Genomic DNA, 17065 nt, shown 5'->3' on the forward strand with positions numbered 1-17065 from the left:
TCTTTGGTAAATTACCATACAGAAGATTTTAATTGATTTCAACTCTTTCCACTTCCTTTTCAATTTACTAAGTTAATGTGAGATTGATTTCTTATTATAAACTTTCCATGAAAACTTGATTCATCAATCATTGTCCTCAAGTTTAATTTTCCATGGTCCTTATCAAATTTGATTCCTTGGTTATTTCTAATGAAATGTCATCAAGTGTCATTTTTAACCTCTTTCAGTTCTATTTTGGATTGGTTATGTTTATCAGTAATGCCCTGAGTCAGATGAATAAAACTTTTTATTTCTTTCTTAGCCAGTCCATAAGAAAATGTCGAGTTGTTCTGTTACGCAGGACTGATCTATTGTAATAGTTCTCTAACTTTTCAGTCTCAGGATCCCTTTACTCTTAAAAATTATTGAGGTTCTCAAAGAGCTTCTGTTTATGTAGGTTATAGCTATCACTATTTGTTGTATTATAAATTAAAGCTGATGACTTCTTTAACATTTTAAAATAACAGGAATAAATCCATTACATTAACCTATACATTTTTATTAAAAATGACTCTCTTGGAGCACCTGAGTAGCTCAGTGGGTTGGGCATTTGACTCTTGATATCAACTGGGTTCATGATCTCCGGGTGGTGGGACGGAGCCTCCCCTACGTGTCCCCTTTGGGCTCCCCCCTAGGGAGGGAGTCGGCTTCGCTCCTTCTCCTTCTCCTTCTTCCTTTCCGTCTGCCTTTCCCCCCACTAGTGCATGCTCTCTCTCTCTCAAATATATAATCTTTTAAAAAACTATTTTTCAAAGCCAAATGAGGAGTAGCATTGTTTTACATTTTTGTAAACCTTTTATATTTGCCTTAATAAAATGACTGGCTTCTCATGCCCTTTGCATTCAAATTGCTCTAATCACACACATCATGAATCTCTGGAAAAAACCCCCAGTCAAAGAAGGAGAAATTAAAAGTCATCTTCTTATAAAAATAGTTTTGTCCTGATGGACCTTGACCTTAAGGTTGTGATGAGCCTCCAAGGCCCCCTGGACCACACTTTGAGAACCCTCCATCTCTTACAATGTTTCCCAACAAGTGGTTCACACATATCATTTGGCTTGATGTGGCAAAAAAAAAAAAAAAAAAAAAGGTTTTATTTCAATAATTATGTATTTCAAGTGCTTATTAAAAAAAAGAAAAAAGAAGTTATAACTGATGATACACTTGACCTATCTGATTATTCCTTCGGGTGCAGCAAATCGGTCCCAATTTAAAAAAATTAATAATAATAATAAGCAATTGTCAAGTGTCCTCGTCAAAGAACCACAGTCGAGCCAAAACGTTCTGCTTTGTCTGCATTTTCCAGAAGGGTGGAATTCCTTCCACAGAGTGAAACTATTCTCCTAAAAAATATCACCATTCGCATTTCGTGAAATCAGCCACAGGTTGATGTGGGGAGACAGGTCGGGCTTTAAGATTCCGGGAGCATAAAAAAAAAAAAAAAAAAAAAAAAAAGATTTCTATTTCCAGGAAGAAGCAGAAAAGAGGAATATAGGTAAATGGCTAAGGGCTGGTGGCTGGTCATCAGCCGGGTCTGGTGGGGCCCGCAGGCCTGGCATTGCTCTAGCGCTGTGATCGCGAACGAACTGCCATTCGCAATAGAGTCACCCACGGGCCATTAGCCACGATACCGCACGGGAGGCAAACGGCACAGAGCCCGGCCCCGGCGGGCACTCGGCGGCTCGTGGGTCCCACGACGCTCGGCATCCCCGCGGGCGCTGCAGATGCTCGCCCAGGACCGCAGGTGCTCAGCCTCGGAGGAAAAAAAAAAAAAGCACGACCTGCCCCGATGCCGTGGCTGGAAGACCCCGTGCGAGTAATCTGAAGAGCAGTGGGCTGCAGGTCAGAAACGGCAGGAAGCAAACGCCCCGACCCGACCTCGGACCCCACAAAGGGGCTACCACGGAGCGAGCCCGAAGACCGAGGGGCGCGCTCGGCGATCCGCCCCGTCGATCGACGCGATCGAGGCTCGTCAAGTCAGTTCTGGCGGCGGCGGGGGAGGCTTTTTCTCGCGAGGCTTCAGAACGAGGAGGCCGCGGAAGGGGCGGGCCCCGTTGGAGGGAAGGGAGGAGCGCGAGAGGTCGCGCGCGACGCGCGGCGTTCCCAGGAGGCTTTGCGTGCCCCTCGCTGCCTCCGGGATCTTCCGAGCGAGCGCGTGAGCGGCTGCCTGCACCGGCCATGGCGCTTCACGTCCCCAAGGCCCCGGGCTTTGCCCAGATGCTCAAGGAGGGGGCGAAGGTAAGGCGCGGAGGAAGGGAAAGCGACGTGGGGTTGGCGTAGGGCTGCGGCGGCCGGAGCGAAGGAGAGGGGCCTGCCTGCGGGCCGCGCGTGCTCCCCGGGCGCAGCGGTCGGGGGAGGAAGATTCCAGAAAGGGAGGGGAGGGAGGCCGCGGGATTCGCGTGCTTTGCCTCGCAGCCCGGCAGCCCCACCCCTGAAGCCAGGCTCCTTTGGCTCCTGACCCCTCAGGGATGTTGGAGGGTGAAGTTGTCCGGGGAACCGCGAAGCGTGTTGGCGCGGTTCGGGGAGCGAGGAGAGGGGGCGGGGCCGGCTGTCGGCAGCTGTCCTGGGAGGAGACCCGAGAGGGAGGGCCCCGGGGTTCCGTTACGGGGGGGGACGGCACTCTCCAGCCCAGCGAGTGCTGGGGGTGCTAAAGCCAGCCCTCGGGGCTTGCCTTCCCCGCCTGAACACCTGAGCGCGGGGGACCCCCGGGTGGCGCGGCGCAAAACCGCCGCCTGCAGCCCAGGGCGTGACCCTGGAGACCCAGGACCCAGTCCAGGTCGGGCTCCCTGCATGGAGCCTGCTTCTCCCTCTGCCTGTGTCTCTGCCTCTCTCTCTTTCTGTGTCTCCCTCATTAATAAATAAAATATTTTAAAAAAATAAAGATTCGAGCAAAAGATGGTACCTTTGACATGTAACCATCTGACTTTGTAAGTAAAAGGGGCACCTTGGACTAATTAAAACTACTTCATTTTGTGGGTCAGCTCATGAACGTCATTTCAGGAGCCTGATTTGTTTGAAATACCTTCATAATAAGCGCGTCTGTTGTGTTCAGGTCCAAGTGTTCCTTCATTTGTCCCCCAGAGTTCCTATGCCAGACTAGGGAAATTGAGATCACCTGCGGTTCAGTTTATAGTAACAGAGTCAGGGAACTAGGTTCTTGTTGGCACAATACACTTTCGAGGCCACAGGAGTATATCAAAGATCAGGGCTTAATGTAAATACTAGTAAAACAACTTTATAAAAAATTTAAATAAATAAATAAATAAATAAATAAATAAATAAATAAATAAATAAATAAATAGGGATCCCTGGGTGGCGCAGCGGTTTGGCGCCTGCCTTTGGCCCAGGGCGCGATCCTGGAGACCCAGGATCGAATCCCACATCAGGCTCCCGGTGCATGGAGCCTGCTTCTCCCTCCGCCTGTGTCTCTGCCTCTCTCTCTCTCTCTCTCTCTCTTTGACTATCATAAATAAATAAAAAATAAAAAAAAAATAAAAAAAAAACTTTGCTGATAATGACACTGATTATAAAAGGCCAGACTGAGAATTTTTCATGGTTTTTATTCTTTTTGGGGGGACCGAAATGATGATCGAATAAGGATAATCTCAAATGATGATAAAGGAAATGAAGAGTATTGTAGAAAAAATAAAACAAAAAGATTAGATAGAAAGCAGGTACCGTAGTAGAGAATGGCAGGAAGTAAGAAAGACTGCCTCCCTCAAAAAAGGAAAGGTCAGGGGTAGATAGAACAATTAAGTAAGATGTTCAAGAAAGAACTGGTAGCTGAGTATTAGGTGACAGAGGGAACCTGCCAGGATTAAACGGGCAGTGTTCCAGGCTGAGAAACCACTGGGTACAGAGGCCCTGAGGGTGGAGTGAGTTTGACCTGTTAAAAGAAAACAGAAAGATGATGGGGCTGAACCTCATTAAGGGAAAACAAGAATGGTGAGAGATGGATCTAGGAGAGCTGCGGTAAGAACCAGGACATGTAGGACGGCGTAACCCTGGGGATTTACATTTTATTCTAAGAGTGATGGGAAACCATTGATGGGATCTGATTTATGATCACATGACTGTTCCTCAGAGAATGTGGGGGGGGGGGCCAGCAGTGAGCGAGATCAGACTAAATGCTATTGTAAGAGCTCAGCTCTGGACTCTGAAGACATTGCTTCTAAAGTAGTTAACCTTGTTTAGATCATAGTTCCTTTTATGCATATTACAAAACCAACACTTTATGCTCCAGAACAGAGCTGCCTCGTAGAACTACCCATAATGACGGGAACGTTCTGTGTCAGTTCTGTCTAATGCAGTATCTACTGGACGCTTGAACTGTGACTAGTGCAACTTAGAAACTGGACTTTTAATTTTAATTACTTAAATAGTGACATGTGGTTAGTGACTACTCTACTGGGCATAGCAACTCTAGAAAAATGGTTCACGTGAACAAACAGGAGGCTCATGAAACCCATCTGAGGCCACAACTAAATCCCGGTTCTAAAAGAAGTCCCAGTGTAAAATTTGAGAATTTTCATGTTGTGAGCAATTCAGCAATTTCTCAATGTGTACACATTGGAATTGTGTTGCAATTCACAAAAACATTCAGAAGTCTGTATACTACGCATTTAGGGGCAGGTATGTTAAGTGGAAATTGCCGACAAACCAAAAACTGCTGGCTTTATAATGCTCAGGTTCCTAACCCAGTAAGGAGTATTCATACTTCATATTTTCAAATTTAGTCAAAAAGTAATAATAAATTCTGAGAAGATATTTTTACCTGAAATACCTCATTTGCTTTCGCTAAGGAACCACAGCATTCTTCCCTGGACTTTTCAGTACATTAAAAAAAAAAATGACAGGTTTTATGTTTTGATGTGTAAGTGTGTACCTGTGGTCCCTAAAAATGTCACTTTATTCAACCAGTGAGCAAATTTATGGATCCTATGGATATCAAGCACCATGTTTTAACTCACGTAAACCTTGCTTGATTATTCTTTGAACAGTCCTATAGGTACTATTCTTATTATCCCCATTTCACAGATGAAGAAAATTCTTGTGTTCCACTGTTCTGTCTAATCAGAAGAGGTTTTGTTTCTGTTTTTTTGTTTTGTTTTGTTTTGTTTTGTTTTGTTTACAGCATTTTTCCGGATTAGAAGAGGCTGTGTATAGGAACATACAGGCTTGCAAAGAGCTTGCCCAAACAACTCGTACAGCATATGGACCAAATGGTAATTTCCAAATTCATGTTTTAAGAGCTACACTATTAGAATTTTATGTACTATCTTCTTCAGTCTTTTCTGAGACTATTATATATATACATAAACTGGGACTTTTAGCCATCACACAGAAGTAATTTCATAGTTCATTTCCATCAGTGGAGTGTTTGCGGTTTTTAAGCAACAACTCAGATCTCTAGAAAAACAGGAATCAAAATACTACTTTTTTTTTTTCATGTTGGTGCCTTGGAATGATACTTAATATAAGGGAGTAAGTTCTCTCTTCCCTACTACCATCAGCTGAATTTAATTGATATGCATATATGGAAAGCAGTAAAACTACTTTTAAGTAGATTATTTTGTTCTTTCTACATGTTAACATAATTTACATTTATTGAGCAAAAATAAGATGGACATTCTTCTTAGTAAATGTTAGATTAGAAAGGATAGGAATAATATGTAGGTGCATTTAGGCTAATGTAGTTTTAAAGAATAAGTAATATGTTTCAAATATTTACAAGGTTATTTTAAGAACTAGATACAAACTTCTGTTTCTTGACTAGGTTTTTGGGGGTGTTTGGAGAAAGATTTGAGTGATAATGGATTCTTTGTTCTGACTTTTTTTTTTCTTTAAGGAATGAACAAAATGGTTATCAACCACCTGGAGAAGTTGTTTGTGACAAATGATGCAGCCACTATTTTAAGAGAACTAGAAGTAAGTTATTTCTTTGAAGCAAGAAATGTTTTGGTGATGTCAAAAATTAAGTATATATTAACATAGAAGAAACCTCTTAGGATAATGAGGCACTTTCCCCCCCAACTTGAAAATTTGTTATACAGATTTCCCTAATTATGGAGTCTTTAATTTTAACATCTTACCACTTAGATCTGAAAGCCTCCCAAGTTATTAATTTGTGGAGAGATTGGTTGTGATAAAAGTACATTTATTTGCTAATTATATCAAATTGAGTATGTTGTCTCGTCCTATAGAGTAGGACACTGAAGTGAATGATTCCATAATGCAGAAGTAGCTGATATTTAAGACAGTGGTTTAAAAAAAATACAAACTATTTCTTCGGCTTTGTGAAAATAGTTGGTGGCATTTTGCTTTGTTCACCTGCAGTTTTGATGTTACAGAGTCTGTAGAATAGATAACTACTGGTAAGGTTGTGAGAAAGGTCTGGCACCTGAACATCTGAGAGCCATTCCTCATCTAACTGCTCTGTAGCTGAAAGATACTTTCAACTTCAAGGAATTTTCCTGAACTTAGCTCTTAAAGCATCAGAGCTTAATTTTTTCAAGTGAAACTGTAGATACGTTAACATTTCTCTGATTATCTAAATAACAATATTTTCTTAAAATGTGAACAAATTTAATTCCACAAGATGTTTCTGGAAGGACTAGTCATTGTGAGTGTTAATGTTGGACACTGATGATCAGAGGTTATTCAGGGAATATGGGATTATTACTTTAATAAAACCATAGCAACAGGGTGCCTGGGTGGCTCAGTCTGTTAAGCATCCAGCTCTTGATTTCGGCTCGGTCATGGGATTGGGCTCCCAGCTCAGTGAGGTGTCTGCTTAGGATTCTGTCCTTCTCCCCCCACTCATGCATGCACACACATTCATGCTCTCTCTTTCAAATATTTATTTTTGCATATAATAAATTTCTGAACTTTATATGCAGAGATGTATGTAGTGGACAACTGACCATCAAAAAAAAGATGCAGTTTTAGATTTTCATTTGTATTGATGCATTTGTGCTGATGGTCATAGAGGGATTTGGATTGTCTTCTTGTGACCACACTACAATTAATATGTAGCATCGTGATTGAATGGAGTTACCTAGCCCACAGGGAGATTGGAGTCTGTTGATTTAAGAAGAAATGAATATGAAAAACTTTATGTTGCTTTAAGTATCAAATGTTTTAATATTTAAATTCAAATTCCTTCTACCAGGTACAGCATCCTGCTGCAAAAATGATCGTAATGGCCTCTCACATGCAAGAGCAAGAGGTTGGAGATGGCACCAACTTTGTCCTGGTATTTGCTGGAGCCCTTCTGGAACTAGCCGAAGAGCTTTTGAGAATTGGCCTGTCTGTTTCAGAGGCAAGTGTTCATTTTACAATCTACTCCTGTTTAATTTGTGCCTATTTATACAGGTGCTATAGGAATCATCATTGTAGGAATAGTTAACGTTGAACAGTTTACTCTGTGCCAGTTATTGTACATGTGCCTTATATGCAGTATCTTACTCTATCCTTATAAGAACACTGTATGGCCTATTAAAATTGTTTTATTTTAGATGAGGAAAGGGAAACAGAAAAATCTTACAATCTTGTAGCTAACAAGTGACATTAGCATTCAAATTCAGGCTGAATCATAAAAACCTGCCTTCTTGATTAGTGGGCTGTGCCATGATGGCTGTTCTGAAAGTATACTTTCTCGTTTTATGTGGAAAACAAATACCCATATTCTTGAGGTTGCCAAAATAGTTTTTTTTTTTTAAGTCAAAGTTATGTCTTGAAGAAATATTTTTGTTGTTTCTATTTAAGGTCATAGAAGGTTATGAAATAGCCTGCAAAAAAGCCCATGAGATTCTTCCTGATTTAGTATGTTGTTCTGCTAAAAACCTTCGAGATGTTGATGAAGTGTCTACCCTGCTTCACACCTCCATAATGAGTAAACAGTATGGTAATGAAGTGTTTCTGGCCAAGCTTATTGCTCAGGCATGTGGTGAGTATATCAGTAGATGAAAAGCTCCAAAATAAAAATGTCGTAACGAGACTTAAGATGTTTGCTCTGTTGTCCCAATATGTTCTCTGATATGTTTCATTTTCTTAACAGTGTCTATTTTTCCTGATTCCGGCCATTTCAATGTTGATAACATCAGAGTTTGTAAGATTTTGGTAAGTTGAGAAAATGTGTTAGTGTTGTCTACATAGGTCAATTATATTTTACAAAAAGAAAAAATGTTGGTGTTCACCTAAACCTAATGTTTACCCCAGGTTTTGAACATTTAGTACTTTGTGCCTTTTGAGGTATCATTTGTAACATTTTGATATTAGTTGGTTAAATTTTATTAAAGACTGTTGATCTATTATCTCCTCATAAAGTCCTCATTATTCCATGACAACTTGAAGGTTGAGAATAGTGTGTGAAGGAAATTATAAGTCTTGCATTCTTCATATGTGCTAAATTAAAACAAACTTAGAAGCCAGTTTTAAATGAGATAAAGTTCTGTTGCTCTACAATAATAGAATTCACATCTTAATGTTAGTATTGAAATAAGAGTATTTTTTTTTAAATGCTGTGTTTCGGGACGCCTAGGTACCTCAGTGGTTGAGCGCTTCCCTTCGGCTCAGGGCGTGACCCTGGGGTCCTGGAATCGAGTCCCACATTGGGCTCCCTGCATGGAGCCCGCTTCTCTCTCTGTCTGTGTCTCTGCCTCTCCCTCTCTGTGTCTCATGAATAAATAAAATCTTTAAAAAAATAAATAAAAATGCTGTGTTTTAAAATTGCAGTTGAGTTTAGCTTATGTAAACATACCTGCTATATGTATTTGTATAGATGTATAAATATACCTGCTGTATGTATTTATATAGATGCTGTGCCTTTTCTGTCTCCATGTCGTGCTCCCTCCTCCCCCATAAATTGTAAGCTTGCAGGATCAGAAACTTTGCTTTGTTCTGTCTTCTACCTCCCGTACTAACAGCTGTGCAGCTGTGCTTGCTGCATTGGCACCCAGTATTTGGTGAGGGAGTGAGTGGCTTAGAGCCCTTATTTTCTGTCTTCACTTGCTCCCTGTGCACACTGAAGCCCTGCCCCGCCCCCCCCCCCCCCCATAACAGCAGCTCATTCCCAGTGATTTCTACCTCAAGCAGACTGGTGTGTTTTACATCAACTACCCCACTCCTTATTCCCAGGAGTCTGTGCCTGGGTATATTAACTTTATTTGGAAAAGGGTCTTTTTGGTATACACAAAATCAGCAACTGAGCCCTAATACTATTTTCATGAGATATTAATGATTTTCATATTTCCTCAGGGCTCTGGCATCTATTCTTCTTCTGTATTACATGGCATGGTTTTTAAGAAGGAAACCGAAGGTGATGTAACATCTGTCAAAAATGCAAAAATAGCAGTGTACTCCTGTCCTTTTGATGGCATGATCACTGAAACTAAGGTATGTAGACTTCAAAACCTTGAAGTTAAAGGTAAAAATTTGAGGTTGCCTTTTTAGAGTGTTGTATGATTAAGTCTTTATGAAGAGATTGCTTTGTTTTATAATAACTAAAGATTACAGAATTGTGTGTTTCTTAAAATCAAATTCCTATTCTTTTTTGGATTCCTACTTATGCTACCTTTAAAATGGGAGGTGGCGGCAGTGTGGTTTGTGCTCTGATACTCAGCTCCCGACTCCCAGTAGCTCTTAACATGTTCAGCAAAATACTCACCAAGTGCAAGAACTGAGGTGCTGCTCATCATATATTTGAAAATTGAGGTCCTGTAGCATCCTGAAACAAAAACATGCTAATAGAACTTTAAAAATGATTGATTTGTTTCTAAACATTCATGTTAGGTCATTTGAAGTTCTGTTTACAGGTTATTTCTGTTTTTGTCCCTAGAATTCTTTAAATCTGAGTTGATGGTTTAAAAGTCTCACAGGGGGGTACCTGGGTGGCTCAGTCAGTTAAGTGACAGCCTTCTGCTCAGGTCATAATCTCAAGATCCTGGGATCAAACCCCACATTAGGCTCCCTGCTCAGCGGGGAGTCTGCCTCCCTCTCCCTCTCCCTCTGCCTGTCACTCCCCCTGCTTATGTTCATGGCTCTCTGTCAAATAAATAAAATCTTAAAAGTGTCACAGGTTGTAGATGGGCCAGGGGGAGTCCTTTAGTACACATTCTAGAAAAATTCTTGGGAACCACAACAGAGTAGTTTTGGTACACTAAAAGCAAAAGACAAATGACAAGGCGCCTGCCCAGCATATCTAAAAAATAGCAGTGTTTCTCCAACTTTTCCAACAAAGTGCCTGTCAAAGATCAAAATGCATCAGTTTTGGGAGTGTGGGGGGGTCTAGCAATAAGTTGAGTTTTTATTTACTTTCATACTATTTTGTATTGTTTCATAATGCGTATATAATTATTTTCACATTTTCTGCCAAATCTTTATTTCTTCAGTAAAATATTACCTGTGACTTCAAACACCACAGTAGTAAAATGGTTCTAAAGAGCATGTTTGCTTATTTTGCTAGGGAACAGTATTAATAAAGACTGCTGAAGAATTGATGAATTTTAGTAAGGGAGAAGAAAATCTCATGGATTCCCAAGTCAAAGCTATAGCTGATACCGGTGCAAATGTCATAGTAACGGGTGGCAAAGTGGCAGACATGGCTCTTCATTATGCAAACAAGTACAATATCATGTTGGTGAGGTAAGAGCTGCGTTCTACAAACATGTATTGGAAATTGCCTTTGACTGAAAAAAAAAAAAAAAAAGGAAATTGCCTTTGCTGGTGAAACCCCAAACACCTTCAATACACCATGAATTCATGACTGTTTAAAAAGGGCAAGTAGCAAATATTGGGTCAAATAATAGCAGGACTTAACTTGAACTAGAGGGACAGGAAACCCTTGTAAGAAAAAGTCCATTTATACTGAGAGCTGAAGGAGCAATCGACAGGTATTATTTGAAGAGGGAAAGAGAAAAGCATTCAGGCAAAAACAGCTTAAGAGACCAGACTCAAGCCTGGTACACACTATCAGAGTGTGGGATCTGGAATGTAACTTCTAATCCATGAACCCATTTATGGGGTACAGGGGACAGCTTATGTACCCATTCCTATCCTTCTCACCACCTGACCGAATAAGCAATGTAAATCCCTTCTCTTCCTTGGGGCTCATGCGATAACCCAGAGTAAAGGAAAAGTTTTCTATATTCCAGGCCTGCCTTAGTGTTTCAGAACTATAATTTGTGACTTTCTAGTGAGACTTGAACTCCCCCAATTCTGGACTAATGCCATGTACACCTGTGTCTGGATTGCACTGTGCAGTCCAGATCTGTTTTGAGCTTAAATTCAGAATCCAAAGAATGTCATTTGGGAACCAGTGCAGAGTTTCCCCTCTCATCTCTGCATTTGATTATGTTATTTGATGGAATTAAAGCTTCTATTTTAAGGTCTTTGGGTTTTTTTAAAGGTTGAATTCAAAATGGGATCTCAGAAGGCTATGTAAAACAGTTGGTGCTACAGCTCTTCCTAGATTGGTATGTATTTTGGATATTAAAATGTAGTTGAACCTTTTGAATTATTTTTATTACAACAGTCATTTTCTTTTAGACTCCTCCAGTCCTTGAGGAAATGGGACATTGTGACAGTGTTTACCTCTCAGAAGTTGGAGACACACAGGTGGTGGTTTTTAAGCATGGTATGTAGAAATGGTCAAGTATGTTTATGTTAAGTGTGGGATGTTCATTTGCTCATATTAATACATTTAAATTTCTTAACAGAAAAGGAAGATGGTGCCATTTCTACCATAGTGCTTCGAGGCTCTACAGACAATCTGATGGATGACATAGAAAGGGCAATAGATGATGGTGTTAATACCTTCAAAGTTCTCACAAGGGTCAGTATTAGCAATAATAATTTAGTAATTTGTAAGGCTTCAAACAGTTGGCAACTTCAAAATAAATGACTTCCGTAAAAGCGAAGTACCTTTTTTACTTAAGACTGAAGTGTCCATTGTTGATGAGTATGATAGTTTTCTAAGATGATTATGCAAAGAAATAGCAAAACAAGGCTTTTGATCTTAACTAGGTTGGTTTTGATTTTAAATGTACCTTTAGTTGCTTAAGCATTATTTTTAGTGCTTGTGTCTGTGGAAATGCAGGGGGAGGTATTATGTGCTGTTTCCATTCTTAACTTTGGTTCTTCCTTTTCATATACCAGACACAATATACCCAGATGACTCCATTGTTAAATTTGTAATTAGGACTTGGGAAACAATGCCCGTTTAAAAGCTTTAGTCTGGTGGACTACAGAATCGGAGAAGATTAGAAAACTTATGAATTGATTCTGAATAAAAAATAATTTCCTTTACTCTATATTTTAGGATAAACGTCTTGTTCCTGGAGGTGGAGCAACAGAAATTGAGTTAGCCAAACAGATCACATCGTACGGAGAGGTATAGCTTCCTCTGTATAAACTTTCATTGTGTTCCTTGAATAAAATACATTGCTAAGCACATTTTTGCTTTTAGACACGTCCTGGACTTGAACAGTATGCCATAAAGAAGTTTGCTGAGGCATTCGAAGCTATTCCCCGGGCACTGGCAGAAAACTCTGGAGTTAAGGCCAATGAAGTAATCTCTAAACTCTATGCAGTACATCAAGAAGGAAATAAGAACGTCGGATTAGATATTGAGGTATTTGGGGAGAAGAAAAAAAAACACTGTGAACTTAAAACATACGATGGAACTAGTAAATTTCAAGGGAAAGTCAGAAAATGTTCTGATTTGTAAGCAAATGATTTTCATAAGCTTTGACAGTTTGTCGGATACTGTTTTCCTTTAAAAAGCCTTTGTTCTATAGTGTATGGGGGGGTACTTTTACCTGGCAACTTCCTATGTAAGGAGCTGTGTTTTTATTGCTGAGCTAAACATTTTCACATTACACGATTTAAAGTGAAAGAATGAAAATTGTTTTTGTGCTAACAGGCTGAAGTTCCTGCTGTAAAGGACATGTTGGAAGCTGGTATTCTAGACACTTACTTGGGAAAATACTGGGCTATCAAGCTGGCTACGAATGCTGCCATCACTGTCCTTAGAGTGGATCAGGTGAGTGACAAGTGAATTTTTGATCTTTAAAAGTACTAATTTTTACATGGTTCAGTAGTCTTTTTTTCACGGAGCTGATTATTCTAGCCAGAGGTATATTCTTTTATTTTTTATTTTAAGATTTTATTTATTCATGAGACACACACACACACGGAGAGGGAGAAACAGGCTCCTTGCAGGGAGCCTGACGTGGGACTCGATCCCAGGTCCCCAGGATCACGCCCTGGGCTGAAGGCGGCGCTAAACCGCTGAGCCACCCGGGCTGCCCTATTTTTCATTTAGAAATGTTAAGGTGCCCCCCCCCCCCAAAAAAGTGTAGGTTTTTTTCTGTTACAGTTTTAGATTATACTTAGTATATTTCAGCTAGAATAAATGATTTCTCCAGTGAAAGAGACCTTTGCCATTTTTAAACTGGAATGGGTAAAACAAGTTTAAGTTCATAGTTTTCAGACATTTTTTAGCCTAGGGGAACCCCTTTATACAAATAACATGGAGAAGGGGTCCACTGCGTCCTAATGTGGAAGACCCATAAAGCTCAGAAGTATGCAATATGCCACCAACTTAAGGAAAACGAAACCTCTAGTTGTTCATGGAGAGGATGGAACCTAGGTGCATAAAATTCTTTCTGCTGTGACAAATTACATCTTGAGGAACTAAAAGTGTTAAAAATCATAATATTTTGCCAGTGTTTTGCAGGGGGTGGTGGGAAAGAGACTGTAGGCAAAGAGGAGAGTAGACAAGACTATTCTAGGTTCAGATAGAAGCCTAAATTGTCAAAAGGTGTTTTTCTGCAAAAGTTTTCTAGAAAGCTGTGAAATCCATTTTCCTACAGAATTCTAAAACTGATGGTTAAGCAGTGAGTTATTTATAAGCACGTGATAGAAAATTGTAATCACAAGGGGCATGGTTATAAATCCATTAGGTAAAAACCATGCCAAATTAATCTTGGGAGAAGCAAGTTACAAGTAGAAATTCATGGAAAGGAAATTAGACTTATTCTAAGCATAACAAGGACCAGTTGATTGTAGTAAAACCTTCTGCCTCAGTGAAAGGAAGACCTTTTTTCTTAATTTTGGTCCTTGAGATGACCAAAAAGTAGAACTGAATATCCAGTTTCAACTCACTGGAAATAAATTGGATGTTCATTTAATAGGGTGTTTTTCTCTGTGTATTAGGTAGTTTCCAGTAGAAAAAGATGGTTTTGGAGTAATAGTGATAACACAGGCCTAAGAAAATGGCTGTTCTAAAATAAAAGTTAGCATGTGGCTAAGCATAAGGGAGAATAAAAATAGGGGACAGGAGAAGCTAAGTACATCGAAGCATGGGGTAAACTGGAATTGTAATGGTGGAAGTTCCTTAACGGAGGAACTTTTTGAATGTCTGTTATCCAAGTGAGACAGTAATTGTAGTAATAAGTGCCTTCATCACAAAGGCACTTCTCAATTTTGGGTTTTAAACTGGGAAGCCTTTGTTTTGTTTCATGGTACAGCAGGTTGTTCATTGTGCGTCTGTGGCCGTTCCTAAATTCCGTATGTGAAGAACCCACCTGACTACCAGTAACCAGTTTACTATAATGAACTTGTACTTTTCAAGATAGTTATGACTAATTTTGTATAGTATGTGTTCGGGAGCGGGACTTAGAAATCAAGTTTTAAGTGTTGAATAATGTAGATCTGGGGTTCATTTTTGCTCAAATGTTTGACTAGTTCTGAAATTATAGTCCTCAAATCAACAGCATCAAGATCATGTAAGAATTTGCTAAAAATACAAATAAAATCTCAGGGCCCCAGCAGACCCACTGAATCAGAAATTCTGAAAGGAGGCCCAAGAACTGTTCTTGGTTCTAAGACTGTTCGTAATCCCTTTAATTCAGTCTGACCTTAACCTCAATTAATAAAATGTTACGTGAAATATTTCAAGTTAGATTTCCTATAGAAGCTTCTGAAAAGGGTTGTTGAATCTATTAAAGGTGGTAGTGAAGATGTTTTATAATCTGTGTTGCTTGAGACACAAGCCAGACCCCTTGATGTTCTATAGATCTTAGTCCTCTAAATTTGGTTAAGCAACGAATAGTTATTTTCAGTTTTGAGATTGAGAATGTACATTAGAGTCTGAGAGTTCTGCTTTGAGGAAAGCCAGCTAATTTAATTTAGCTTGTCCCAATTTTATTTGAGCCCAAAGCTGCCACTGTTTTTTTTCTCCCAAACAAATCCTTTAAAAATGCTAGATGGTTCTACTTGGAACAAACTTAGGGCATTCTAGATAAATTAGGGGCTGCTGTATGTTCTTTTAGGTTACATATTTCGGTAATTATGAATACACATTTCCCACCACTTGAATGGTTTTCATTTACAGATATTAGGAAATTTCAGTCTTGAACTTTTGTATATATTTTTATTTATGTACCAACCACTTTAGATTATAATGGCAAAACTGGCAGGTGGACCTAAAGCTCCTAAACCACAAGGAAACTGGGATAAAGATGATTGGCAAGACGAACTCCGTATATAAATAGCAAATCAGGTGCCAAACTGATTTATACTAGTAATGCATGCAGGTATTTTTCACATTTGGCTCATAGGGTTATTGACTTACTGAAGTGCATGTGTTGGGATGCCCTTCACTAACATGTGTGGGGTTTGTTGCTGTTAAGGTCCACAGAAGCCGGCAAAGCATTGCTGGAAGCTAACAGCTTTGTGGGTAGTGTCTCGTGTGCCGTATGTAAGACTGCTGTTACTGAGAGGACTGCTTCATCCTCAGTCAGTCTAATAGAAAAAGATTCCTTCTCTTCATTTTAAAGGTAGAGTTCCTAAGTATGTGCTTGTGGTTTTTATTTTCTCAGATCATCATGGCAAAACCAGCTGGTGGGCCCAAACCTCCAAGTGGGAAGAAAGACTGGGATGAAGACCAAAATGATTGACTGGCTTAGTTTTTTACTGTAGGTGAAGACTACATTTGTAGTAGTAGTCTAGGAATTGCCTGATGTTTTCATATTTTACTTAAGTTAAGAAGTGTTTTGTGTTTATATCCTCAGCTGGATGATAAAATAAACATGTTGTTGCTGTCAAAGCCTCATTGTCTGATGAGCACTGTTCTTCAATGTAAATTCTCTGTCTCAGCCCTGGTAATGAAATTAGCAGGAGGACATCGGGCAAGCCACTTAAGTAATTAGGGGCCAGTTCCAGCATATACCTGGCCTGCTGCCGTTTGGAACACAGCCATGCTCATGTACTGACTTATGGTCTGTGGCTGCTTTCTGTAAGGAAATAGCAGAATAAAGTAGTGGTAATGGAGGCCGAGTGGGTCCCTTTACAGGAAGTCTGTGGTCTCCCAGACTGGATTCCAGTTTTTTGACAGCTCTGCTCTGGGAATTCTGAGACTTGAGGACTTGTTTTAGTACCAATGAATGATCTGTTGAATGGCTAACTTAAAATACAGTCTAGTAGTAGAGTATAAAGATACTTGTAATACAACTGAATATATATAATCTGCTGCTAATGGAGATAAATTAAGCAAGTCAGTTTTTATATAGATCTTATTTTCTTAAGATTAGTAAGGAGTTTTGAAAAAACATGAAAGATTAACTGGTTTTATGGGAATATGTGCTACTATACATATTGGTCATATAAGATCTTTAACACTGAAATTTTATACTTAAAATTTATATTTTTGGCATTTGAAAGGAATTGGGGAAGCAGTAGAACTGATTGGATCTTAGATATAAAGTCAACAGGGTTATGAGTGATGAAGTTTATAGAGAAGCTTGGTATTCCTTAAGGCTTTTTAGGATAGTAAGCAACTTGGAAATGCTGGCAGGCTTGGGTAGAAGGACATTTTCTCTAGCATGCTAGCACATTAATGGGTCCTGATACCAAATTACTTAAGAGTCTCAGGAGTGTCTACCTTGGGTCAGTTAACAGTTGCATAGAACAAATGCAGTTAGGCCTACACCCCAGCTTAGGTACACTGTATGACATCAGAATT

At 39.7% G+C, this 17065-nt stretch overlaps 1 protein-coding gene across 2 annotated transcripts; it reads left to right on the plus strand.

The window, feature by feature from the left end:
- Positions 1 to 1334: 1334 nt before the first annotated feature.
- CCT8 (chaperonin containing TCP1 subunit 8) lies at positions 1335 to 16150 on the plus strand. Of its 2 annotated transcripts, XM_072740888.1 has the most exons (16): positions 2098 to 2277; positions 5174 to 5264; positions 5888 to 5967; positions 7211 to 7360; positions 7807 to 7987; positions 8099 to 8160; positions 9298 to 9435; positions 10505 to 10683; positions 11447 to 11513; positions 11587 to 11674; positions 11757 to 11872; positions 12359 to 12430; positions 12506 to 12670; positions 12962 to 13081; positions 15500 to 15604; positions 15924 to 16150. In XM_072740888.1, the coding sequence occupies exons 1-15, from the start codon at positions 2218 to 2220 to the stop codon at positions 15590 to 15592; spliced, it is 1662 nt and encodes a 553-aa protein (XP_072596989.1). In that variant the 5' UTR covers positions 2098 to 2217; the 3' UTR covers positions 15593 to 15604; positions 15924 to 16150. The 2 variants fall into 2 exon arrangements, with proteins under 2 accessions (XP_025841213.2, XP_072596989.1); XM_025985428.2 differs by lacking the exon at positions 15500 to 15604 and having other exon boundaries at positions 1335 to 2277.
- Positions 16151 to 17065: the final 915 nt, after the last annotated feature.

The sequence above is a fragment of the Vulpes vulpes genome, chromosome 15 (genome assembly GCF_048418805.1).
Source record: "Vulpes vulpes isolate BD-2025 chromosome 15, VulVul3, whole genome shotgun sequence".
Taxonomy (NCBI): domain Eukaryota; kingdom Metazoa; phylum Chordata; class Mammalia; order Carnivora; family Canidae; genus Vulpes; species Vulpes vulpes.